Raw genomic sequence first — 27,264 nt, 5'->3', positions numbered from 1 at the left:
AGCAGGAATAGTTACTGTCATGGGCAAAATTATTCCTAAAACACATGGAAGTACCGGAATTAGTTGACCTTTGACTCCCTAGAAATTTTGATGATGAAGATAATACATACTAAATCCTCCATGACTTATGTGCTCTGATCAGATGATAGAGATGCCATGTGGTTATTGACCCAGGACGGGTTCACAAACTGCATCAGGATTTTTACCTAAAGGCTTCACTGAAAGCTGCGGGAACCATGCCATTAACTTCACTGTGCCAAAGTGATACCCAAGTATTGCTCTTTGCTTTCCTGTTATTTAACAAAAAAAATCAACCTATATCCCAGAAGGTCCTACCTGCACCGAGTTTGCCCTTATAACCCCAGGAAGCATACTGGATTGCAGACGTCAAATTAATTGGGATAGTATTTCAATCTGATCTGCCCCTTGATAGCATATTTTTGCAACTCTACTGCAGAAAACAAAACTTTGTGTTTTGGTGAGACTATGTACTGAATCACAAAGCCATAGCGATTTCATTTTTTTTATTGTATTGCACAAGATATCTATGCAATCCATGTACTGTATTAAAGGATCCACATTTCCCAAAACAGCGGCTGTTGCAGCACACATCACAAGCGTTGTGAATAACCAGTGCCTTCTTGAAGAGTTAAAATAATCGGTTGCAAGTTTAAGCATGTGTGGCAATAAATGAAGAAAAAAAGCAAGGAATATCAATACATATTTCTTTTCAAACACACAAATATACAATTTTCAGAAGAGCACCAATAATGTCAAGCAACTATTTTGATGAGATACTGTATGTGTAGGCTCTGCAGTAAAAAGCCAAGATACACGCAAAAAATATATTTTAACTTTTAAAATAATTTAACCATAATATCTTGCATGTGTCACCTGTTTACAACATATCATTTCATATACAATATCAGGCCCAAAGCCTCAACTTGTGTAAATTTGTGCATACTCATTTAAAACAGCCATGACTCTGGACCAGGTGTTCAAGCTGAAAAAAAGCCTTCAAATTGTTCACATCTGAATATAGAGCGGTAGTATAAGGCTGCAGAAATAGTTACTGTGAAGGTGTAACAGAAATGGAACTAGGGAGAAAAAAAATAACAACAATCAAGACCCCACACAAGGTTCTAGAAAGAGGCCTACATGTAACGTGCTGTTGTAATAGTTTGTAAGAGTGAATAATACCCATCTCCTCTCTGACACTTAGAGTCTCATGTATCCAGAAGCCTGTAGAAGTGAACTAACCAAATGTCACAATCAGTATCATCCTCAAACTCTGTTTCTGAAGTTTCTGATCATTATACTGGTACTTAAAAACATTTTATGTTTGCTGAAAATTGTTATTAAAATTTACCTTCCTGATAGGAGAATTTAGTGTAATAAAAATCATGAAAAACAATAGGTAAAAAAATAGTACTTTATGAATATTTTTAGAAAACCCGTCAAACAACTGCAAATACAGCTGATTTTTAAGTGTCTCTACTCTTGAATGGTGTTTTTTTGTTGGTGGTGGTTTTGTTTAACTGAATCACTTACAAGAAAGCAAGGAGTACCAGCTCTAAGATTTATTCTTGTCCATTACATTGAGGACCTCATCCAAAAGTGAAGGTCCCAAGTCAAGTTGTAAGGAGAGAAGAGAGCCTGCAAGATCTGAAAGGGATTCTTCTGACTTTGTCTTGGTTAGTTCACACGAAAGTTGACTGTCATCAAATAAATCAACTGTTTGCCAATCAGTGCATCGTTCAGAAAAGCTGGATGAGTGACTGTCTCTACCATTAGAAAAATGTGATGAAGAACCATTTTGCTCCCATAAGTCATCTTTGTACGATTCTCCATCCTCCATCTGTTTACTTTTCTCCTGCAACTTTTCTTCAATTACTGGCTCACAGCTAAGCCTAGGATTTCTTGATGACTTGATGGATTCTTGTTTTGAATTAAATGTCACTGGGGACAGTAAGGGCAACGTCAGAGCTTGAGAACCCCCGATGGCAGGCAGGGAAATAGCATTTTTGAGCACTGGTGATGGAGTTTCTGTAAACATGGATTCAGAAGTGCTGTTTGCCCTTAAGAATTCACTGTGGCCATCAGATTGGCTAACTCTGGTTTCTCCTTCATTTCCAGGCAATAGCTCATAGTTGCCCTGCAAAAAGGAGATGTCTCCAAAAACATCATGTTGTCCCTCTTTTCCAATGTGTATGGTGTGTCGAAAATCTCCAAGTGGCGGGCTGATCATATCTGGAGACAAGATATCCCTTAGTTTGAATTTCTTCCCTTTCTTGTTGTTAGCGGCTTTCAAGTAGATGGGTGTCTTGGCTGGCATCTTGCTTGTAGATACTAAAGGGGGAGTTATCAAAAAAAGAAAAAAAAAAGAGGCAGAGGAAGATGAAGGAGAAGCCTCTTACAAGGTCAGTTCTTCTCAGGAGACCTTCAGCGTCACCTATGTTACATTGTCACCTTGTACCACTCTTGCACATCAACTCCTTTTCTTCTGAGGCAGAAAACTACAGGGTCTGTGAAGGTGAACGGCTCCCACTGCAGATCTTTCCAAGGTGGAGCAAAAATTCCAGGTCAGCTAGCAACCAAACGTCCTGCTACTTCCAGAACTTCAGAAAACCTGCATGGGATACAAAATCAGGTTATTATTTTTTTATGGTTCATTCAGCCCTGTTTTTTACAAAAAAATAATAAAATTAGTAATGGTACTGACAGTTCCAGCCTGCAGATTAGCTTTATGATGTTGCTTCCCTTCATTAAGCAGGATGAAAGGGCTTAGATTAACAAAGGCTAGCTAACCTTTCTCTGACTTCATAGCTTGTTTTGAAGTCAGAGTTTCTTAGACATGGTTGCTGAGCACAGTTCATGTGATAAACATCACGATCTGAATCTTTCTCCTTATTCTGGCAATCTGAATGTTTTTCTTCAAGAGCATATGCAGAAATAAAACTATACCGTTCAACAACATTAAGATTTTGGTAGACCCAGGAAGACTAAATCATTCAGGCAACCTTTTTTGAAATGAAGGAGACCACCTTGGATTTGAGAACTTCGTGTATCCTCATTTAGTGCTGGAACACGCTGTCAAAAATAACTTTTCTGATCAATGTGCCCACTAAAAAGGACAATTTTAGGCATCTGAAGAAAGTATCGGGCCAGGTCTCTACTTAGAAATATCCAAATGTAGGTGTTTTAGAAGAGACTAGTTCTTGTGACTACAGTGTTTGAACTACAGGGATTCTTCATAGCAATTAGGAGCTCATGAACTGTGTTAGCCGTGAGGCTGTGGTGACTTGGAGCTGCTCTGTGCACCCAAATGAAACATTTTAAAACTAAGGCTTCCTTGTTGAATGTGGTCTCTGAAAATTTAGATAACCAGCCCACGAAGGCTAACAGGCTAGTGAGTCAACAAGTTATGGAAAAATACTCTCTATTAATGCCTTACTGATGTGTTTCATTCTTAATGTACCAGCTCCTGTTTCCTGAGCAATCTCAGAATAAAAGCATTTTTATCCTGGCCAACTTTGTAACTTCCCCTACTCAATCCATGGAGCAGAGCATCACAGGTCATTCCTGAATTATTCACACCAGAATATTCAGTCCCAAATGCCTCACACTGTCCTCTTCCATGCTCCTTCTGTAACTCAGCTGGCAGTTTTTGCACAGAAAAATGCTGTGTGCAATACACCAAGGAAAGCTGTCTGTACTTTGTCTTCCTTTTATGCATGCCCCTGTAGAGATATTCCTTGATCAAATTAAGCTCAGCAAGAACCATCAGTTTTAAAGCTTTGTACTGGCTATACAGCCAGATTGCCAAGAAGTATTTAAGCATTTTCACAAATCCTTTAACCTGAATAATTAGTTTCTTCAGTGGGGTGCTTAACTGTGTGTCACAAGGGGCGCTGGGAATCTAGCCAGGTTAGCATTTTGGTTTTTGATTCCCACAAGATACCCACTGTACTTCAGATATTACTCAAAATCACTCCCCACAAAAGTACAACAGCTATAGCTGTCACACAAAATAAGCTCAATGTTCTATAAATTAAGAAGACAGTCCATACTTTTAAGCTCAATTTTGAAACTACAGTTGCTTGCATTTCTACACAGCAAACTGGTAACTCATCAGGATCTACAGAATGCTAGGAGATTCCCATTACGTATCAAAAGTTCATTGACTTAACTCCCTTTTGTATCTTACAATACCAAAATGAAGATCTCTGCTTGTGGCACACATCCTCAACTCAACAGTTTTATTCTTGGCAAACAAAGCTGAATGGTGAGGTTGCTTTATGCTTAGCCAGAGAACTCAGCTCTCTCTCACTCTCCAGGAATAACAGAGAATTGCCTCTAGTCCTAATCACCCATTCTTTCAGATTATTTTTTTTTTAATCCGTGGAACGTAGTTTTAATACATGGAATCCAGTGCTCCTGTGGTTGAAAATCAAGCCTAATGGTCCCTAGTTCAAAAATGAAAGACCAATTCCTAGGCCATTCAAAGCTTCCACCAGTTTGGATCTGTATCAAAGGCCATTATCACCAAACTCCGCAAGTTTTCAAACAAACCCTAAGAACACAATGAAACATCAAGAAAAATTAAAATGAACTGTAAAACAACTATTATAAATAATGCATCTTGATACACAGGAGAGTACTACATGTTATTTAACTCATACCTTGGGGAAAAAATGCAACAGAACCCCAAAACAACAACAAAAAAAACACAACCCAAACCCCTGAAATAGAGCAAACTCTTGGGCATCCAGTAGCTTTTAGTTCTTGCACTATGAGAGAGTCCCAGTAAGGGGCAGTGTAAAACCACACTGCTTCAGAGGATGCTGCAAGAGACTCCTGTGCCAGGAATTATAATCCCCCTCCTATACTGCAGCCCCTGCACTTGTGACGGCCTTGCCATCCATTTGGACGGTGCCAAAAAGGTTTTGCATATGAAGAGGAGAACATTCAAAATCTTGTGCTTACTGCAAGCATCATTTGGTCTGCTAAAAGCAAACGCTACCCTTGCTGCAAATTTCACTAGCCACCCTACTGAAAAACCCAAGATTACAATTGGTAAATACAAGGTTAGGGCTCCCTTCCCAACAGAGGGTCCTTCACCATACAGCATAACGTAGGCTTCAGAGCAACTGCACTTCCTTTCTGCATACCTATCCTCTTAGTCAGCTACTGCCCAAAGCAGTACAGATTTTAAGCCTCTGAACAGCTGAAATACATCATCAATCTGGAAACATTCATCTTAAAATACTGCTGTCACTCATATCTCCTTTATAGTTAAATAAGGAAGAACCTATATCAGTATTTAACATGTGTTTAAAAAAAAAAAAAAAGTCGTCTTTGGTTAAAAAAAGAAGTTTAAAATTAGACTTTGGCAAACGAAGAAAGGCTTAAAGAGACCAAGCTTCCAACCCAACTCCTGAAAAATTAAAAAAAGAAAATCAGTCCACAAATTTTCACAAGAACCTCACACACTCCCTGCATTCAACAAGGGTTAATGAAATCACCTGTACACGCCGGTTTGGAGAAGGGCCAGAACATGCTCCAATCCTGATACCAGGCTACACGGTAAAGTTGCACCTTCTTCTGATCTAGCTGTTTTAGAAGAGCCTGTTTTTGACTAAATTAATTTCAGAAACTAAGTGACTGCTTAGCCAAACTTAAAAGCTGAATAAGAAGTTACCAGAAAAACAGATGAATAACCAAAAAGCTACAGTCCCTGACTGACAGCCTGCAGTGGAAGACCTTCACTTACGAGAATAATGTGAGAGGATTTTTCTTCCAGTTTAGGGAAGAAAACAAGATCTGAGATGAGCTAAGACAGCAACTCCAGCCCAGTGAAAATTAGTTTTAGTCTGGCTGCAGCTCACGCTTTTCTTCATTCCTGTCACTTCACACTCTCATGTAAGTGTTTTGCTTGGTAACAAAGGCTGATGTTTTCAGGGGCACTTCTCAGTCTGCCTCATGAACATGTCCACTCTGCAATCATCACCTTCCACACAGCTCGAAGTTTTCAATGGATGCCTCAGTTTATTCCACAGACTATCTGCAAGTATCTCAACAGCTAAGCTTACAAAGCCAGAGATAAATAAAGGTCGAGGTACAAAATTTTCTTTGTGCACAAATCCCAAGATCCTTAAGCAGTGTCCCAGGCAAAGAAATGATAAAAAAAAATCCTGTTTCCACAGAGCAGGACAAGAAGCAAGAGTGTGCTCTTGGAAGACTACAGGCTTTCTACAGGACAATCCCTTGCAAGTATTCTGCCTTATGCATCACTGGTTAAAAACATTTAAACTTTACAGGAACCCATCTCCAGCATATCATACAAAAGTGGCAAATTATCTTGCAGAGCAAGTCACCATGAGAAAAGGCGATCTGTTTATTATTTACATATCCAAATAAGAAGACAGTAACACAGCAAAAGAGAGAGACACTATGCAATAAACTGGTGAAACTTTTCTACCCAACACAGTATCTGCAAGCATAAGCCAATTAGGCTTTAGGGGTTCATTTTGGATTTTAGCTATCAGTAGCCATCACCAGCACAAACTGTTGAGAACCTCCTGGCAATGCTGATACTTCCAATACTCCTGAAATGACATCAGTGCAAACCACATTTTTTTTAAACAGAGGCTTGAATTCATGCAGTCGCAATTCCCGAATGTGAGTGAAACCAACTCCCAGTATAACTAAGGCTTCAGATACAAGAAAAGCAACAGATAGTGCGCAGGAGAACCTTACCTCTCACGTTCCTACAGACTCGGGCGCCTGTGCCAACTGGCAGCCTCTCCAGGTGAGGCCACGAGTCCGTCTGCTTCTACAGCCACCACTTTCTGAGTGGCTTTAACCAAATCAGGTGGTGGTAACACTTCCCCTACAGATTGTTCATCCAAGTCTACCTTGTTTATTAGAGGCCCAGCCTTTGAATTCATCTGTATTATAGCCATCCTCCCTGATTGGATTAAAAGTCATCACCCCTTTGTTTCTCCCTCCTTCAAAGAATTTGCGCCTTTCTGATTAAAGCTACAGATTTAATTACTCTATAAAAACAATGAGGCTAATCGCCCTTCAGTACAACTAATCTTCTCAAACTGTACTCACCCTAGTTTCCCAGATCAAATCTAACCTATTTTATCTCATCTGCACATCCACTTTTTAGAAACTGATGGGAAAAGGACAACAGCAGTTCTGCCCAGACCTGCAGACACACGGGTCAAGAGGGGACCCCCCTGTGCAGTTCCTTCATTTCTCCATCCTCCTGCAAGGGCCAAGATGCCCTTCTGCTACTCCCGGAAGATGTTTGTCCACCATCCCTTAAAAATCCCTACAAGTGCAGACTGCCCACATTAATTTACTCTACACAGGCAAGTCCTCAGGGGAAAATGCACCTCCAGTCTTCCCTGCTCTGATTTGTGCCCTAAATACAGTTCATTCTTTTATGTCCTGCAACTCCTTCAGCCTTGTTTTCTACAGGCTAAACACCACAAATATTTCAGTCTTCCAACACAGGTCATGTTTTCTGCAGCTAGGATAGCTTTCCCTCAACCTCCTTTTAATGCTCTTCTTTCCTTGGAAGGGCAGCACTTTCAACGTGCCCAAAAGTAGACGCAATATTCAAGCTGCAATTTCAAGTTCTCTCTTAACAGAGTGGCTGCGTTTTTCTTTCAGCATCACAACGCTGTTGGCTTATGTTTAGTTTGTGGTCCACTAAAGACCTAGCTCCTTTAGTGAAGAGCTGTTGCCTAGCCAGTTATTCTACATCTCGTTCATGACTACTGCCACTGCAGCACAGCCTTCACACTCACTGCGCTGCATTTTATTAATTGCAAACACTTTAAACCATCAGGATCATTTTGAATTTTAATCTTGGCCTCTTCAGCATGTGGGTTTAGCATCACCTACAGATATAATAAGCATATATTCAAATCATTCATGAAAACACAGTGTTGCAACAGAGATGGAAGATAGTCAAAGATAGTCCTAGAGTTCCACCTGGTACATCTTGGCAGGTTAGTAGTGGTTCAATAATCCAAATTACTACTACTTGAAGTAGTTTGAATTTTTGAAACAAATGTCTCCTCAGGGGTAAGTGAAGAGGGCGGGGTGGGTGAGGAAATAGGAGTATGTTCCATTATACACATCTACTAATGAATGACAAGGAAGGCTTGGAAAACTTCAGCTATAAAAATAAATATTAAAAAAGCAGAGGAATTTATTATCAGCCATAGGTTCCCTCTCACTTCCCCTTTCAAAGGGAAGAAACTCACAGGAGTACACATTTTCATCTCCCTTTCTATAAACACTTCTCCCCATGTAAGAATAAATAACACACTCACAATGAGCAGCCCACCTGAAGAGGTAGGGATTGTCATGTAATGTAAACACCGATGGTGCAGGCTGAATACTATGTCTTTTCCTCCAGGTATCTTCCTTTTCTCCAGTGTCGCCCCCCCACTGCCCATCTTTATGAATGAAAAGAACTCAATATTTTCAGTTGTTGACTGCCTCAAATCTTGCAACTATTCCCTGCATAATATCCTTTCAAATGGATCAAGCCAGAGTAAATCATATTAAGCAGGAGGCACCTTCAACTTTAAACCATAATATCAAAATGGGTGAGGTATTTCATGTTTAAGAGTTTTTATTTCATCTTGTAAGAAAAAGAAATAAACAAAGCCAACCTGCCTTGAAATAACTGAAGGGTACAATGAAGTGTGAAAACAAACAGCTGTACCAGCACAGCTAGAAGGGGCTGCTGAAGTCACCTAGTTTGGGGCTGTTCTCTAATTTAAGCAACTGGCCCCAGTTACTATTTTGTTATGTATCAGTCTGAGATCACAAAGGCCCTTTATCAACCAGAAACCTTCATCCCTGTTAAGGTACTTGAATATTAACCAAGTCATTTCTCAGTAGGTTTTTTTGATCGAAGTGAGCAGGGGGAATTCCTCATGTGGTGATGGTGGGGGAATAATTTTAAGCCTTGAAGTATTGCACTTACTCTCCTTTGAACCCTCTCCAATCTTCCAACATCCTTTTCAGATCAGATCAGAATTAGTGACAACATTCTGATATCGTTCTCCCTAACAGCATACACTAAGATAAAAATCACTTCTTCCTTCCCATCATTGCTCCTTGTTTATAAACAAGATCGTATTTCTGCTTTTATCCTCACCATCTTTAGAATAGTTTTTTCTGTATTTACAGGCTGTTTGATGTAGCGTTTTATCACCAACCCTTTAAGAGCTCATACTAGTATAACAAAAACCAGTTCTCCAAGCAGAATAATCTGTATTAGCAGAACTAGAAATTTGTTATGCATATACTCATCTAATCAACAAATTCTACAGCACAGCCGATGGCAATGCTCATATTACATGATTTGTCCAGTATGGCTCTACGCTTTAGAAAAAAACCCTATGACTTTCCGAGCTATTGTTCTCCAGCAAATAAGCTGGATTTATGTGCTTTAGGATAAAATGCAAGGCCATGGTTCAGAAAGAGAAAACATTTTATTTGAGCGTGCTCAAGCATCTTGCTCATCACTATACTTCCTCTCCCTCCATCACCTGCAAATTTGTACCACACCAATTTTATGCTTATTTGCAGGCTGCTCATGGAAACACTATAAAGCCCAGTGCTGTATAAAAAGATCTTTGCATAATTTCAATAGAAATATATTCCTCTTTGATGCCAATGTCCTTCTGACATTTACTCTGAGATTCTCAATGTGTTTAATGTGTGTTTTGTTGACACTACAGAGGAGTAATGTTCTAAAAATTTGGCTGAGGCAACATGAAATCGAATACCTTATACAGTCTGTTTTTGCAGTTGTGCTTTTGACCACTCATTTGAATGTTTTAAATAATACCAATTCTTTTTTGCTAAGCAATTGTTTTTTACCTTCCAACAAGCTTTAGCCACAGCCTTCTTTTAACTTGGAGACATTTGCATCTTTTTGAGAACAATAAAAGCCTTTTGTGTTTTCTTCACCAGAGACAGGTGTTTAATGAGCTCACTGTATTCTGTTGTTCAGCTCCACGGACTGAAGCAGGTCTCTCTTTATTGTCTCCTTAGCTTTGCTGGCTGGTACAATCATATACACGGATTTAATACCATACAGTTTGATTTCATCATTAGATTTCAAAAACTGGGCATGTGCAAGACCACGCAGATCTAGACACAGGTATGCATCAGTACAAAGCCTAGCACCTTAACTCGCACAGCCTGTGAAGGTGAGGTTGTGCTAAATCAGCCAGATTGCGCACTGAAGCACATTTCATCCTACAAAGCCAGCACACTTGATGAGCAAACAGCTGGGAATGACCAACTCATACACCACAAGATGAGGCAGCTTAAAAACTTGTCCGTCAGTTCACCGAGAACTACAAAACCCCATGGTGAAATGGGATAAAAAACAAACAAAAAACACAGATAAAAAAGCAAAAAAAGCAACCCACCCCTACAACCCAAGTCGAGATGCTGCTTATAAAGATGGGGTTACTGCTCTAGCTAAAACCTCACCTGCAAACGGAGAAGGAAGGATTAGTCTTGAGCCAGATCAGCTCCCTGATGCAGCCTGAGACATGCTCAGGTAAGTGCTGGCATTGCCACGCAGGAGAATTATTAGGGCAGGTGGACTGAGGCCGGCAGAACTGCCCCTTCTGATGTCAGCCAGCGTCGGTATCAGTTTAAGGCTTATGAATCCACACCCTTTCTAATTTTAAGCAGGTTACACGGAGAGCTTTCTCTTTTAACACACAGGGTGTAGTTCCCCAGCCAAGCTGTGCTCTCGGAGCTGGTTTTATAAGTTCCCCCCCCTCGATTCCCCACTCCTCGCTGCTGTTCCCAGTTCTGCGCTGCGGTTCCTCGTACTCTCCGCAGCAGGCAGACCTGCAAGCCACACTGCGAGCTGGTCATGGCTGCAGCTCTCCCCGCTGACTCAGTTTACAGCAAGGGCTTACAAACAGCTGCAGCGTGACCGCTGGTAACACTTCCAGAGAGAGTTCAAGCCCAATATAACTATTGCTGTCAGAAAGGCATTCTCCCCTGCCCCCCTTCTGTGCGCACTCACTTGACCCCCTCCTAAGCCAGTTCAGCACACTGAACTGGGTGAAAACTAACTAGGAAAAGGGTTTAAGGTCACACGGCTAGGAGTGGGACTGCTACTTTCAGCTGCAGCAAATCATCTGAGCAGCTCAGAGCGCAGAGTTCTGGCAGAAGGGATGGGCAATTCTTAACTCTTCTGCAAGACAAAGTTTCTGTGGAATTGCATACAGATTTCATTCACTTCTGATGCAAAAATGGCTTGCTAGCTTCACTAGCTCCTGGCTTAAAGTTCCCATGGTTGGTATCATCTCAAAATGAGTTTTTTTCCATAGATAATCAAGAGTTCATTGTCACTCTTTAAAAAAAAAAAAAAAGTCCCTATTTTACTATTTCCTTAACTAGCAGCTCCTGACAAAAGACAACCTAAAATAAAAGCATCTTGCAAGATCCCACTCAAACTCCAACCCTTAACTCACTCCTCCTCCAATTCTCAAATACCCTTCTTCTCCAAGTCAAATACTCTTTATCATCTCCTTGAAACACATGAGTGACGTAGGCATATTATAATCACCAGTTCTGCTGTTATTCAATTCTCAAAGTGTTTCATGTGAAATAAGTATTTACCATCTTGAAATGGCTGATAAACTAGTTTCAGCTGAACTTGAAGGCCAGAGAACCCTCTATATGCAAAGGCTAATGATGAGGTAGAGGCACAGAGCTACAGAAAAATATCAACTTCACAGGCCTTGTTTGTTTTATCGCCTAGAGAAGGATGAATCCTCTGCTCTGCTGCACTTCTTAGGCCTCCTCCAGAGAGCTGCATGGTCATCAAGATGAGATCAAAGAGCTTGGGGCTGGAGTAGATGGAAGGAAGGAAATTTGTCAGTGAATTAATTACAAAAGTCTTCATTGAATTTCCTTTTTTTTGGTCCACCTCATGCCCTCTTTAAGGGATGGGGGAGAAATCATGGAGTAAATAGGACTTTTAAAAATTGATTATCCATATGCAGTTTGAAGGAGATTGTTAACACAACTGAAGTGAGTGCTTTTGTTTTACCATTCTTATACGAAACAGAAGGAAAACGTGAAAATGACATCTTCACTATGAGTTTAAGCTACACTCCTAACAATACAGCTCCTCTACTTGGAGGCAGCATTTCAGCAGAGGTAGGGGTCTGGCAGAGTAAGTTACAGCCAAAAGACGTGTCATATTCCAGCTCTGCAGCTTGTCAGTGACACCTGCGGCTTGCCCCAGCTGACAGGGCTGCATCACACCGTGGGGCAGTTCGGTGCTCCCCACTTCCTCCTGCCATCTCTTTTTGACAGGCGCTCAGTTCTGTCAGCTTGGGTTGCTTATAATGCATTGATCAGGCTTTTTTTCCCCCCCCCCCCCCTGGAATATATCAAATACTATTGGAGTGCGTTCGCTCTCTGTGCCAACAGCTGTGCTTCACATACTGCTCTTCAAACCTGGCAGGGCTGAACAGTCTCAAACAGATTTGAGAGGAACAAATATACTCAGCACTTGCTTTTTTCACGTTTGGAAGCACTGCAGAGGTATACTGACAATATTCAGAGTGGCACAGTGGCAGTTCAGTACTGAAACTAGTTTACTGATTAACAGCTGATATTTCTTTCAATCACTAACCCCCAGGCATTTAATTACGCTAAAATACTGCAGTCTCAGGTCCCAGTCAAAATGCCTTCTCGACACTCAGGGTTTTACCTCAGCCACTACTCAGCACCTATCTTCCCATTACTGCAGCCGTATTTCAAGAGATAAGCACAGATGTATGGCACAGCTTAAGCCAAATGGTGTATGGGATGACAGCATCTGTACAGAGAGAAGCCTGGACCTCAAGCTTGCGCGTGCAGGCAGCGTGACGGAATAATTAAACGGGTCAGGGAAAGATGCCGTATCCACTGAACCCGAGCAGACCTAATGTACTGCAAGTCAAGTCCTGTCCTCTGCAGCTTTCTGGAAAAGCATTTTGAACATGTTCCTGTTCTCTCTGCACTCTGCAGGGGCTCCTGCCCAGAGTTCTGCCTTGAGACTGTACGAGAACATAAATCTCTGTGTTTAAAGGTCAGTATTTCAAAGTGCTCCAAAATGCACATGTTGTTTTTAGAAGTAACGTCAAGGGAAGGAGTATTGGCGGCAAAAAGCAAACTTCTAGTAGGCAGTCGCATTAGGGTAATGTAATCATGACTCATGCTCCTCACCCATTTCCTGACTAGGGTTGTGCATGATCAAAAGAAAGCCAGCCACAGCAATGCAGCCTCTCGTTAATGTTAGCTAGCCTGAAAGGATTACAGACTACCAGCAAACAAACTCGTTGCAGAGGATCCTATTTAAAGCCTGGCGTAAATTGACACTGACAAATGCAGTGGCGTAACTCCGTGCTCAACCAAAACAACAACTTGCCTTTGTTGCAAGAAACAAGTTACAACTTTTTATGATGAGCTTTATCTATACCAAGCTTCTCACACACCTTAAAAGACTGCAAATCCTTTGGGTGCACAGGGAGAGGGAGGGGAACACCCAGTTGTTTGCTAGCCTGCAAGGAAATACACGATGCGCAGCCCTTTTGATGAGGATCACAACAAACTCAAGACTGCTATAAAACAGCTACCACCTCCCCAGAAAGGCTGTGCACGAACACACACACATATGAAGCCAAAGCACGAGCTGGGCACGAGCAGCTCTCACCTTTTAAGAGAGGCCCTGCAAGAAGCGATCCCTGTCTCAAGGCCCAGTCCTGTTGAGCAGCATGAATGAAGCGTGCCCTTAATTATGTAAATTGGGCTTCGTTTATATAAAGAGCCCTTCAGTTGAAAACAAATTTCAGATCCTCGTTGGGACCTTGGTCACATTTAATTTGTTCAAAACCCACATTAATGAAAAACCCCAAATTAATCATCTGTTTCCATAGAAACGAGGCTAGACTTCAGGTAGCACCAATGACACCACCCAGCAGTCCTCCTAGGCCAAGCGGGGCCGAGTTCCCTCTTCTCCCTCCCTCCCACCTCAGAGGCAGAGCCCAGCATTTGCAGGTAAATCGCTCCCCTTTACAAATGCCAACTCTAAATGCCAACTCTGCTAAATATTCTCCTAAGCGCCAGCCCCCATGTTCCTTACGCAGCTTCAAGCAAAGGATGTCAAAGGGGACAGAGTCTGAAGCTGACCATTAATTGTACCATCCACTGCCAAAACCACTGTCTGTAGAATCAAGCCTGAGCAGCAGGGGCACCCGAGCTTCCAGCATGTCGAAAAGGCTTGTACCAGGTTTCTGACAGCCAAATTCCACCTGAATTAAACAGTGCCCTGCTTTTCTTAATGCCTCGGCTTGCCTCTCGCAAGTACCCATCAGCTTGCTCCTGGCAGGATGCAGAGCTCTGTGCTGACAGGTCGCAGAAAATCGGTCAGTTGCACAAGGCAGAAGTTACATTTAGGTCTGGCGAAGCAAACACCAGCTATATATACTAACCTATGCTTTATCTAGGTTGCGCTAATTAGTTCAGAGTTGAGAGGAGCTCGTTCTGAAGCAGAGCACACATACACCAAGGCCTCACACGGCGTTGCGACACTTGCTGGGAGACTGTTATAACTCTGCTTGGTCATCAGGCGTCTCGTTTAGACAGCTGTAACAGCACCCAAGTGAGGAGAGGAGCAGCGATCCCCGTGGGCATGGATGCACCTCTCTCTTCAACCAAGCCTGAGATATTGCCACACGCTGCAAGCAGTCCATGTACCAATTCACACGCCTGGCATGGAAGGCAGCGGGGTGTAGACAGACAAATAAAAGAATATTATTCCGAGACCTGCTTTACCATGTAAAGGGCACTTTTATTTGCTTAATCCTTTAATAAGTAGGTAAGGTGAACTTCTGCTTTTACTGACAGCTATTTAAAAGAAATTTCTAATGGCTCTTGCAAGCTCCAGGGAGTCAGAAGTCAGGTCGTGGGGGGAGGACTGATAGGTTGCTTAGTTGCATGGTTTACCATTCATCTGAAGAAAACGTGACACGCTGTAGAGCCTAGGACAGACACCCAGACAAAAACCGCTGCTCAAACACTGGAGGAAAAAAAAAAACAACAAACCTCAGCAAATAAAAGCAATGTAAAGGTGGTGACAATCCAAGCCACAGAAGGAAATGCTCAGGTATTCCTGATCTCCTTTAGTGTATGCAAGCAGAGCAGAAATTGAGGTTAATTTCTTTGACCTGAGAGCAAGCAGAAACCATATCCAGGCAAGATATCCTTCATTGAATACTGCAATAATGCAACAGGATTGCCTTAATTGAAGGCACAGCGTGCCTCTCTTCTCTTGCGAAAGTCCATACAGCTTCTTTTAACAGACAGAGCCTCTGCAGAAGCACAGGGAACTGACACACTTCAGCTCCCTGAATTACAAAAGAGCACACAGCCAACAGAGACAGAATACTGAAGAAATTCAAGAGAAAACTTCCCTCTGAGGACAGCATCAACATCTCAGTGTTGCTGCTTCAGTACCGGACAGGAAGAAATCCACGGATAATGTAGAGACAGGTCCACAGAGCCATTGGATATAGCTCACGTGGGAAGGAACAGAAATACCATAACCAAAATTCTGTGAAACACATTGCCAGTAAAAGACAAGTACAGTAACTTCAGCAAGAAAGTTGTTATAACAAAGCTGCCATTCCTTCTTTTCGGCTGCACATGGGTACTACCTGGATTTACCAGGCTCTGATTTATACTGGAGGAAATCATTAAATTGTTTGCCAGCAGCTACCAAGACCCATGTTAGATGTTAGGGATGTTCATCAACATCCCTACTGCTATATTCCTACGCTTCTTAAATTAAACTACATCCATAACCATTACTGCTTTATTGGGCTAATGAATAGCATATTGCCCTCAAATAAGAAAGAAAACATGCATACCTGTCTGCTCATCCTCCAACATTAAATGTAATGTAAGGGATGTTCTGAATCCAAAAGAGAAAGACAGCAGATCACCAAGATCCCTTTGCTATTGATGTTCTGTATGTCTTTTTCCCAATGCCTCCTTTACCATCAGCATATTTTCTACTCTACACAGGAAAATGGGATTTTCTTTTGGTTTTTAAATTCTCTCAGAACACAAAACACCCTAAATACAGGTTGTCCTGTAGTAACTCAAATTAAGCATAGCTATTTCTTGAAAGGGAAATCCTGCCACAGATTCCCTGGGTGTTTCAAACTGCATGCCCAGGGCAGGCAATATCGCCCAGCACGCCAACACAGGTTGGAAGAGCATTACTTGTTAAAACTAAATCTCAATTCTAACAGCAAGAATATTGTGGATACCTGTATCCAGACAGACTTTTAATCTACCTGAATTTTGTCTGTTGTGCTCTAGTGACTAATTATGCAACAATATGAGCTAAAGTGCTGTTTTAGAACTTGACTAAGCCAAATGAATCATGCAACTCCCTTTACACCTCTTGCTATTTACCTTTCTCATGTCGGAGAAGATACAGCAAGTTTTCCTGTGTGTTTTTCCAGACACCAACATACTCTTCTTGGACTTTCCATCAAAAGGCTGACATTTATGGTCATTTGGGAACAGCCACGTGCTCCTTGTTCAGACCTAGCGTTCATATCCTCAGCAGAGCGCAGGGAAGAGCTTACCAACACGAGAAACATCTTAGTTCACATGCTGCATTTGGAAAGCAACAGCTCCCCACCCCAGGAATGACAACGAGCTCCTATTTCTGTTGTTTTTGCAAATGCAAGAAGCAACAAGGAAACCAAATTAGCATTTTGAAACACTGTACCAGATGGCAGCTACTGGTGACACTTTTCAGATAGCTTGAAAGACAACCAGATTGACTTTTTGAGCCTCTTAGTCCACATCTTCTCTCTCTGTTAGCAGTAATTAAATGCATGCAATCGTTGGAGGCTATAACCACAGTAAATCACAACAGAATTGGGCTTTTTGTTTCACTAAATAGATGACAAGATAACAAAACCAATGCAACTGCAATGGGAAAAGGATAGGTCTGTGTAACAGCCAACATAACAAGGCTGCTCTTCTGTCCAGCACACCTACTCAAAGTACAAAATATTTTACTCCCCCTGTCATGGTATCTCAGAGCAGACCAATTACGACTTCTTACATACCAGCTTTATATGTCGGATCTCACAGGAATTTCTGCCCGTTACAGTAAAGAGTAATGTCGCTGGCAGTCAGACTAAAGATGTTACAAATAGGAGTCAGGGCATTTCCATTTCCCAGGGCACTATGGATGTCTTGACTTGCGTGGGCATTCTGCTCAGCGGGAGGACTTCCAAGCTGCCTTCCCAGTGGCTGCTCTTTAACTCTTTTCCCTTTAAATTATCCATTTCACATGAAAATGACCTGTACTGGGGGATGGGAGAGCAGGGAAAGGTGAGAAAAATCAACTGGGAGGTAGTAAGAGTGAGAGGAAGAGGGATCTTGATTCTCTGATACATGAACATCAGCAGGATGCTCGAATTTTAACAGTAGCCAAAGTCACAAATTCAAGACTAAAATTTAAGACCAAATCACCCAGGCCACACTTTCAGGATAGAAGAATGTGCTCAAAAACAGTAATAAGAGTTCTGCAGGCCAAAACAGATAAGCAGCTCAAGCAGATCTTCTTGTGCTGAGGTCAAAAGGGGCTAGTGCAATGCCCTGCTGCATAAGAGCACTGACGAGGGACAGGAAAGTTCCCCCATTTGGCCATCATCCGACCTGCTCCGGTAGCCACAAATCCAGGAGGATGTCACTAAACAAAGGAGGGGTTTCAGAAGGGCCATGAGACTGATTAATGGACTAGGTAATTTAGAGAAACAGACACATGGAGAATTGAATCTCTTCAGCTACTTAGAGAACGAAGCAATGAGTTGGTCATGGGCTGTAACATTGCATATGGAAAAAAAATATAATCATAGAGGGCATCCTGCTCCCAGCCACTGAATCATGATTTTATTTTTCCATGCTATTGCTTAAAGTTGCTAGCATAAAGCTAGAGAAAGCAAGGGAAGAAGGAAAATATATCTTCTCTGAACAGTAAGGGCAATCAAAGGCTTGTGGTGGATTCTCTGTTAATTTGGCCTTTTTTAAACATTTTTTTCCCCCCAAAAAAACTGTCCACGGTCTAATTCAAACAATTCAGGCAGATCCAGGAACCATACTGAGCCAGAACTGGGTAGCAATTCAAGAAAGGCCTAAAACCTGTGATAGACAGGCTCCTGATTGGTCTGGCTTTTATCATTTAGGGTATGAACAGTATTTTCCCTTGACTGAACACATTAACTTTCTCTTCAGAATTAAATATTTTGGAAAGAATTTTCATCTAAGGAAAGCCACACTAAATTTTTAGAGCCCTTTTGTCCACAAATTATGTTTTCTTGGCCATAAAGATAATTACGAAGACTGAAAGGGTGAATTTCCTGAAAGTTATCAAAACAGAGTTCTCATTCAAACTGTTGTGCTTGGAAAGTTCTAGTCTTTCAGCACAAAGCAGAAAAGAAAAATAGCTATCTACATTTGACACTACTTCAAATCCTGCACAGAAAATTAAATAAATTCTTTGCTGTCAAATTGTCATGAACAGTTTGAGATCTGCAGGCTTTAAAAGCTGGTTCTCCTCCGATGCCGTTCAAGCAGAAGGGCACACGTTTCACAACAGCTTAGCCCATTCAAAGTGAATAAGGGAAATGAAACATCTTGAAGTACAACTTCCAAAAAAGAGATCTCTCAAATCCGTGACCAAACAGAATTCAGCATCCAATTTTAGATACTCAGTTCTGGAGAAAATAACAATGAAAAATGAGCTGTGACTTGAATTTTGACAACACACCAGAAATACCATTTATTTTCATGCCACATCCCCTATATATAGTCACTGCTGTAAAATTTGACTTCAGGAGTACATTTATCATTTAAGGATATTAACCCAAGAACTACAAACTTGGCAACTCTGACAGCCCAGTAACTTCTGACGACTCCCTCATCAGACGGACTGAAAGATCACACTGAACTGAAGGACCACAAAAATCACCTGGTGCCACTTCAGCCCAGAATCCTTGTTGTATACCCTCCCTGCACAAGCTGTCCTTGCTTCAGCAGGTAACAGGTTCATTACCCAGAACACGCACCCCATTTCTCAGATAACTACTTTTTAACTTGTCTGCCTTCAGATGTCTTAGGAACTTCCATCTTAAGGCTCATTTCTGAGTTGCTGATAAATATCAGACTTTGCCATTCAAGGCAATGTTTTCTCTCTTCTGTCTGCAGTAATCTGTATATGTTTATTTATTGGGAGGATTAAAAGAGGTAGGAGAATTTTAACATAAGTTGGTAATCTGCTTCTCTAATGAGACAAAACCAAAATGAGGTATTTCCCCTCCCCTGCTGCAACCTAATGCCCCTTGTTCTCATCCATACACCTCCCATCACAATCCACAGCCTTGCTAAAAAGTTCTGGCACGTCTTTTAAAGCTAGTTTTGACATTCAAAATTGTGTCTTTTCCTGTCTGTGAATTTTCAGGACGGTCAATTTTAAAGTGGTTAAAAATCATAATTTCTGCAAGATTCAGTAGCCTGGTGTTTGCCAGCTATAGGGTTCTGAGATTACCTCTCTACGAAAAATACCACCCTACACTTCACCTTGCATCCCCACAAACAACTCAAAGGAAGAGCCATCAGCCCAGACCCAGGAAGGACTGAACCTGTGCTGAAGAACTAAGGAGGTGGAACCAAGAGACAGAGGATGGTCAAAGTGGGGAAGGGATCAACCCTTATGCACAGATACAATGGAGAAAGACCTGCAGGCAGGCTTGATACAGGAGAATCAGCTAGTACTTAGCAATAGGAACTATTTCCGTGTTTAGATTGCTCATTTGGGCATTGAAACATGTTTCTTACGTTACAACTCTTCAGTTTTATGCAGACTATGTCTTCTCATTGACAGAGACTACTTGAATACAATTAAAGATTTACATTTCAGTGGATATACTTCTTCCCAACAGCAGTGCCAAAAAACTCCCAAATCCTCTGCTGTTGCTTCATTAGATGCCACTCCTGTTTCTTCCCTCTATAAGGTCATCATAGCACATCCCAACAATCCAGCTGCTATACTGTAACACAAAAACTTAGACATGATGCACATTCTTCTGCCAAAATAGGCACGTTTGTAGTGCGAAGGTAAAATAACCACTTAAACTAAAACTGAAGTTAATTCTCAGCCAAACGATGGAAGCTGTCTGCACTATAAGCTACTTGATTATCACTTTCATTTGGGGAGCCATGGTTTCTTTTGGTCCTTCTCAACTATAGGAACTCCTACAGATTCCTAACCTACTTGGGTTCTTGCTATTGTAACATTTCTTCTTTGGGACCAGAATTTTCTATTTTGAAGAGAACTGTAGAGCCCTCTGCTATAAAACAGATGCCTTTGTTGTCTTTGCTATTGACCTTACTGGATCTTATCTAACAGATTCTGGAGACTGAGATGGGTATTCATCATGCCTGAGGGGACATGTAGACAAAACCAGCTGCAGAGAAAAACAAAAGGAAACGCAGCCTCCCTCCCCAGCTCAAGTCATATTGTGCAAGTGAGAAGGGACATACAGAAAGAGAGTAACTGCCACACAAATTGCTGGTCTGCTTTGTCAGCTATCTTGTTCCTAACAATATATCATCTGTACCACTAATTACTCTGCATATCATTAAGAAGAAACAAGGAAGAGCAGATCTGGTAACATTAACAATCCAACTTGTTCAATTAAGGTTTTTTTTTTCAAACTGACTAGACATCTGAACCCTCTTTCTTTCAACATTTTACTTCTACGCAAGATGACTAATCTGTATTATTGTAGCATCAGGAGCCCTAATTACAAGCCAGGTAACTACTACATTAAGAACTAATATCTAGTATATTAAGAACCATGCAGATGTAAACCAACAACATCAGCATCTCACAAAAAACAGTTCTTCAGTTGTGGCCTCTTTTGGGGCAGGGAACACTGTTAGCTTCAAACTTGTGAGCATCACCTTCCCCTCCCCTTTCCATCTTTCTACTCCAAGCGTTTGCACTGAAGTAAAATACAATTCCATACGTCCACACAGCCTGTGTGGACACACCGCACCATTCTTTACCTCCACATTCCCATCTGGTTTCTAAATATCCAAGCAGAAAAATGTTGCCCACAGAATATGCACACACCACCCCCAGACACACTGCCTCTTACCCTCTTATGAACTGTGGTTATTCTTCCAAGGTCATTATACTACAGAGAAATGAGCAGGCAAAAGACCAGCTTCCACTTGATGAAGAGCAATAATCCCTTGCATCTGAGGCAGGAACATGTGAGCTGCATCTGACATGCGGGACAATCAATAGCACTATTCTTCCTTTCCCCATTTCACTCTCCTACTGTTTATGTCTCCCTGCATTGAGCCAACCCCTAATGTTCTTCTTAGGAACCACACATCCTCAAAACAAGGGAGACAACAAAATCTACACAGCCCCATACCATCCTCCAAATGAATACAGACAAGTCATGCAAACCCTGAACGGACGTCTCTTTGCAAGGACCGCAGCACTGGGGAGAAATGGTCTGGCTGGCTGTCGCACCAAAGTACAAAACAGAACCTGCATTTTCTTTTTCCTTCACTCTGTGATGCATTCTGCTTTGGTGTCAGGGAAGCTTGTGGTTTTATTGGTTATGATTGCAAAAACAGGTACTCGCAAATAACCAATGAGTCCTATCAAAGCTTTAAATGTCACGGAGCTTGTAAAATCAAAAATCGATTAAGCTGTAATTTGAAACTTAAACTTTGAGACTGACCTAACCATTGTCTGGGGGCACCTTTTAAACAAACTGAATCTATATTTTAGTTCCCAAAAGGCAATTTAATCAAATAATCAAAAAATAAAGACCAAAAAGTGATACATATGGCTGTTCTGGAACAGAATTCATCATGAAAAACAGTGGCAAGAATGTCTGAACAAGGTGCTTCCTTAGTGGTGGCCTGCCACATTGAAGACAGGGTATTTACAGTGTACATCTCAAGCACAGGAAAGGGAAGAAAAAGCAAAACAGGACATTCACCTCAAGCCTCACTGCATCTTGGTTTAATCCTGGCCTGAGTTTCAGAGCTTAATTATCTGATCTCGTGAATAAATAGAAGTAAAGTTAAACTAAATCAAAGCATACAACAAATCATATTAAATGAGACAAAAAGGTAAAGTTTGATTTTTTTTTCACGAAGATCTTAAGTATTTTCTAAAAGATGTAGATGCATCTATACACATGCAATTTAGGCTTTACATAACTAGAGCTACAGATATGCATACAAGGAAGAAAGAATGGAAGCATTTCCTGATCACAATAAACTCGTGAATACAATTTAAAAGGTTAGATTAGTAAGCATTAAGAGGAACATTTAAAAAAATGTTCTAGTTTCACAAGGATTTTTTTAAGGTCCTAAATTACTTTACAAATTGATTTTTGTAAAATTTAAAAGCTTTCCTAATGAGAAGCATCAATTAGTGCTGTCATGTGCTTCATGAAAATAAATGAAAAGGGAAAAAAGATGAACAAGAGGGCAAGAATGGAAAGATGTGTGTGTCAAAAACAGCAACGCTGGCATTACGTTCTTGTACATCACTTGGTATTAGAGCACCACTCAAGGATGAAAAAAAAAAAAAACAAAATCAAAAGAAAAAAAAGAAAAAGAAAACGTCTACTACATAGGAGTCAACACAACCATTCTACTTGAGAAAACCATGCTCTTAAAACTCTGAGATGCTCTACTAGAACTGGATCAAGTGTTTGTCAAGCAACAAGATTCATCAGCCACTGTTTGACTAAAAAGCTTAAGCCTCCAGTTTTGTCTGCCATCTCCTTCCTGCCTTTCCTTTCCCCCAGCTCTGCTTCCTCCTGAAGATCTGCAGCAAGATTACTCATATCCTCACAGGTGTCAGAGTTTGTTCTCCTCAGGTTCATGACAGAGATCTCTGCTGGCTAGGAAGCGAGTTTCACAACTTCTTTGGAGGAATACTTCACAGATGCTGACAGTGGTGGCACAAAGCACCTTTGATCTTCCTTGCAGAGTATCACTGAGAATTCTGAACCCCGTAATTAGAAATATCCTATGTGGGACACTCAGCTTGCAAAGTCAAAGAATGCAAAGTTAGGAAATCCCAAGATTATGTTATTGTGCAACCATTATTTGGTTCCTTCACCATCTGCATTAAAACATTGCCCAGCACAACCCATAAGCGCTATGCCAGAGCAGGACCTTCAGCCTCAGCCCAGCATGTCAGGCAGATCCTTTCTTTTGTCACTTCTCACCCCATTTGTTTCACATATTGTCTGAGGCAAGAGGGCTACAAGTAGTAACACATCAGTATAATGCCCTTATATACATTATCGCCACTTTCCACAAGCATTTTCCAACTTCTGGATACTTGCTTTTACCATCATTAACTTTTCACATAGGTTTTTGGGTTTGCTTGACTTCACTGTTATAACATAAAGACTTTTTTAAAAGTTAACTGAAAAAAAAATAAATCGGACTAACCATTTGCTTTTATTTACTATTTTTATCCAATATTTTAGGCAAGAAAGAAAACATTTAGAATAAAGACTTTAAACCTGTTTCCTTTGTTTAAGGCACAACACAAATATCCAGATACACAAAGACATCTACAACAGAACAGCGAGAAACAGACTCAACACATCTGGTATTTCAAAGGGACAGAATAAATAGTAATCAAAATACATCAAGCCCTAAATTTTAGACCTTCCTGGTAAAGATATAAAGAAGTATTTATTTTTAGGAAGTTCCCTACGCATTGCTTAAAAATAAATAAATAAAAATTGCCATGTAAATACATCTAGACAGCTTTGCAGAGCCCTGACTAAGCAAGCCATCCCTAGTTTCACTGCCCACAGCCTGTCAGCAGCACTTGCATCTATCTCTACAGAAGGTCAGCTGCTGTTTGCACATAACCACAGAAAAGTTCACTTGGATCATTCAGAATGAGCCCCAGCACAACACCTCGCTACATCATCCCATTTAATTTCTTATCTGACTTGTTCCGTGTTTATGATAGAAATCAAAGCAGTGTATCAAACTTTCTTCTACTATTCAGTGCAAGTACACAACATTACCATGGCATTTACATAGTTGAGCTACATGTTGCTGAACCACACATGGTGAAGTTGAAACCCTTCATGTGGCTCCTTGGCATTTATCAGATACTAGTCATCGTGTTTTAAAAGTATTGCGCAACTTGCATAATTTCAAAAGATAAGTATAACAATATTTCAAATTACTTTTGCTAAACACATCTTCATGATCAGAGTAGCTTTTAATGTGAGGCCAATTTTTTTTTGAAAGTATAATTTAGTCTAGAGTATTTAACTATCATTTTCACATTTTCAGAGCTTTAAGTATTAAAATGTGCTACTCTAACATAGGCTTAGCCTGTAAACGGCTTATCTCCCCACTTTAAACCACACACACACACACACAGAAAAAGAATAAAACACACTCAACAATTCACTACCCTCTCAGAAGAAAAATCTCACACTAGCTTACAAAAATTATTAATTAACTGTGCTTCTGTGGACTTAACTAGTGGCTGAATCGTAAGACAAACATTTCTTCCTACACCTGACTATTCCATAAGTGTCAATGAAACCCAAGTGAGGGTGTAAATATACCTTGTCACTCTGGCCAGCTCAGTCTGCTTGTAATCATCTCGCTTCATCTTGGCAGAGCGATTTCTGCAGCTTTTCTGTGTCTTGATTTAACCCTTAAACTATGGAGAATCTTGTTCCAGCCACTCCTATTACATTCTTTCCCCCTGCAGTCACCATGCTGGATCAATATCTTTGTTCAAAAAACACAGAATACCGTAAGATACTCTGTAAGTAATGATTATCCTCGTGAGCATCATCCAGAAGTACCTCTTATTTAGCACAGCACTAGAATCAGATCTCTTCTGCATGAACATCACCTAACTTGTACTCAGTAGCTGCACCCAGTTCTGCCCTCCTGTTTCACAGGAAAGCCTCCCCTGTGCAGGTGGTGCTTTGCATCCGCTCCTGCTGCTCTGCCCAGCCTCGTCCACCAGCAGCAGCCAGGTGTGTTCGCTGGCCAGTAACTGGCCTGCTTTGCAGCGAGAAGAAATCACTTCGAAACAGCCCCCATCCAACACCCACATACGATTCTCCCCACATCTGCATCGAAATTCAGAGCTGAGTTTATCTGAGAAAGGCGCCTTTCCATCACACACACCTCCCAGGGAAGCCAGCAGAGGATACACCTTCAGCCAAGCGCTACCCTTGCAAGAGCTGCAGCAACGGGGATGCAGCAGCACCCCTGAGGCACAGACCACCCAGTCAGTCCGCCTGTACCAGTGGGGAGGGAGAGCCAGCCAGTTCCTGCTGAGATGGTTTGAATCTTGAAGAAACATATTTATTTTGCCTTGATCATGATAAGAGAGAAGTAGAGAAGTGATGCTTTTTCTTTGTTTTTTTCCTTTTTTCTTTTATCCCCCCTCAAGCTATGTTTGCATGCAGTAAGGTGAAAGCCTGTGGGTTTTTATAGGATTACAGAAAGCCAAAAAACGGACACTGTGTGACTTAGATCTACCGCAATTCTGTCATCGAGGGTGAGCAACGGGAAGACCTGGCCAGAGAGGACCAGTGAGCCTCTTGAACACAGCATCAACGAAGCAAAAGAGAGCTTGAAGGCAAGAAGGATGCGTGGTAGAAGGAAATTTGTTTTAAAATGCCAGCACAGTTCCCTCCCCTACCCCAAAACTATTTCTCAAGACTTGGGCAGAGGACCAGAATTTCTTCTGTAAGGAGTCACCCAGCTTAGAAGATGATAAACCAAAGCAGCGTATGTCATTACGAAAAGCTGAGCAGAAAACACATTCAGCCACGAAACGTGGCTTTCTTTGGTTACGGCATAGCCGATATCCGTGGTTTGGAGTAGTTTTAACCATTTCTTTGAAGTCGACCTGACATTTAGCCCCAGCAGCCCGACAGCGAGGTGCAGAGGCGTGCCGCCCCAGGGGACGGACGTGTGGCTGCGGGCTGCCTGGCGGGCAAGAGCCATCGCCTGGGCTCCCACAAGGCACCCAGGCCACCTCCTGGTGATCCTGGCCGGCTCTGAGGACTGCTGAAGAAGGCAGAGGCACGGAGGCAGCCTCTGCAGCCTGATCCTCGCTCCTGTGCGTGAAACAAGGTGCTCTGGGTGACCAGTAATTGTGATTATGGTTAATGTGGGCAGGAGACAGGCCCCATTGTTCCTTCCCTCTACAGATAGCGCCGGCAAACGCCGAGGCCAGGAAAAATCCCCCCTCTCCGTGCTAGTCCAGCGGCCGAGCAACCTGCTCGGCTCCTCTCCTCCGCGCGCCGTAACACGAAACAAATGTGCAGAGCGAGGAGTGCCTCCGACGTGGGGATTTTCTGATACTTTGCGGATCGCTCCTGATGAAAAACTGTTTTTAACATGCCGCAGAGCTGGAGCAAAGCCTCCTGCTACCGCTATCCCTGCCTGGACCCTTTGGGCACAAACCTCTTAACAATACATCACGGAACAGCAAACACCTGCTGATGCGCGCTGCCCGGTGGGATGATGCCACATCTGCCCCTGCGCTTTCCTTTTCGGTAGGGGAAAGGGAAAAAAACCCGTGCCCAGCATCCCGCTGCCTTTTTTGGTAGCCCTGCGAGCATCCCGCCCGCGGGCCCCTGCTTGTGAGCGGACAACAATGGTGGGCACACACACACACACACACACACACACACACAGACACACACACAGCTGCTCCTTGCCCGCCCCAGGCGCTCCACAGAGGACAACAAAGGATAATGGGGGGGGGGGGGGGGGGAGCCCGTCCCTTCCCAACCAGCCCCCTGCCCCTTTTGGGAGCGCAGCAGCCGCCGCCGCAAGCCCTCCACCAGTCTCTCCCTCCTCCTCCTCCGCCCCCCGGCAGCCCCCCGCGGCCCCGCTCCCCGACTCACGGCCGCTGCCCGGCTCCTCGCTCTCCGCTCCTCTCCTCTCCTGTCCGTGTCCCTGCGGCCGCCCCTCCGCCCCCGGCGGCACCTGCGAGCGAGCGGCCGGCGGCCGGGCGGGGCGGCGGCGGGGCGCCGAGTGCCGGGGGCGCGGCGCGGGGCCGCG

The 27,264-nt window shown here is 42.3% G+C and overlaps 1 protein-coding gene across 3 annotated transcripts; it reads right to left on the bottom strand.

Moving 5' to 3' along the window:
* Positions 1-509: 509 nt before the first annotated feature.
* CDC42EP3 (CDC42 effector protein 3) lies at positions 510-27,264 on the bottom strand. Of its 3 annotated transcripts, none has more exons than XM_082758316.1 (2): positions 27,108-27,264; positions 510-2,629 (listed from the first exon to the last, which is right to left on the bottom strand). In XM_082758316.1, exon 2 carries the CDS (start codon positions 2,333-2,335, stop codon positions 1,574-1,576), a length of 762 nt encoding a protein of 253 aa, XP_082614442.1. In that variant the 5' UTR covers positions 2,336-2,629; positions 27,108-27,264; the 3' UTR covers positions 510-1,573. The 3 variants fall into 3 exon arrangements, with proteins under 3 accessions (XP_082614442.1, XP_082614443.1, XP_082614444.1); XM_082758317.1 differs by lacking the exon at positions 27,108-27,264 and adding an exon at positions 11,810-11,918; XM_082758318.1 differs by lacking the exon at positions 27,108-27,264 and adding an exon at positions 10,540-10,788.

The sequence above is a fragment of the Aythya marila genome (assembly GCF_965140915.1).
Source record: "Aythya marila genome assembly, chromosome: 3".
Lineage (NCBI taxonomy): Eukaryota > Metazoa > Chordata > Aves > Anseriformes > Anatidae > Aythya > Aythya marila.
The sequence above is the reverse complement of the archived record's forward strand: the minus strand, read 5'-3'. Positions and strand labels throughout refer to the sequence as shown.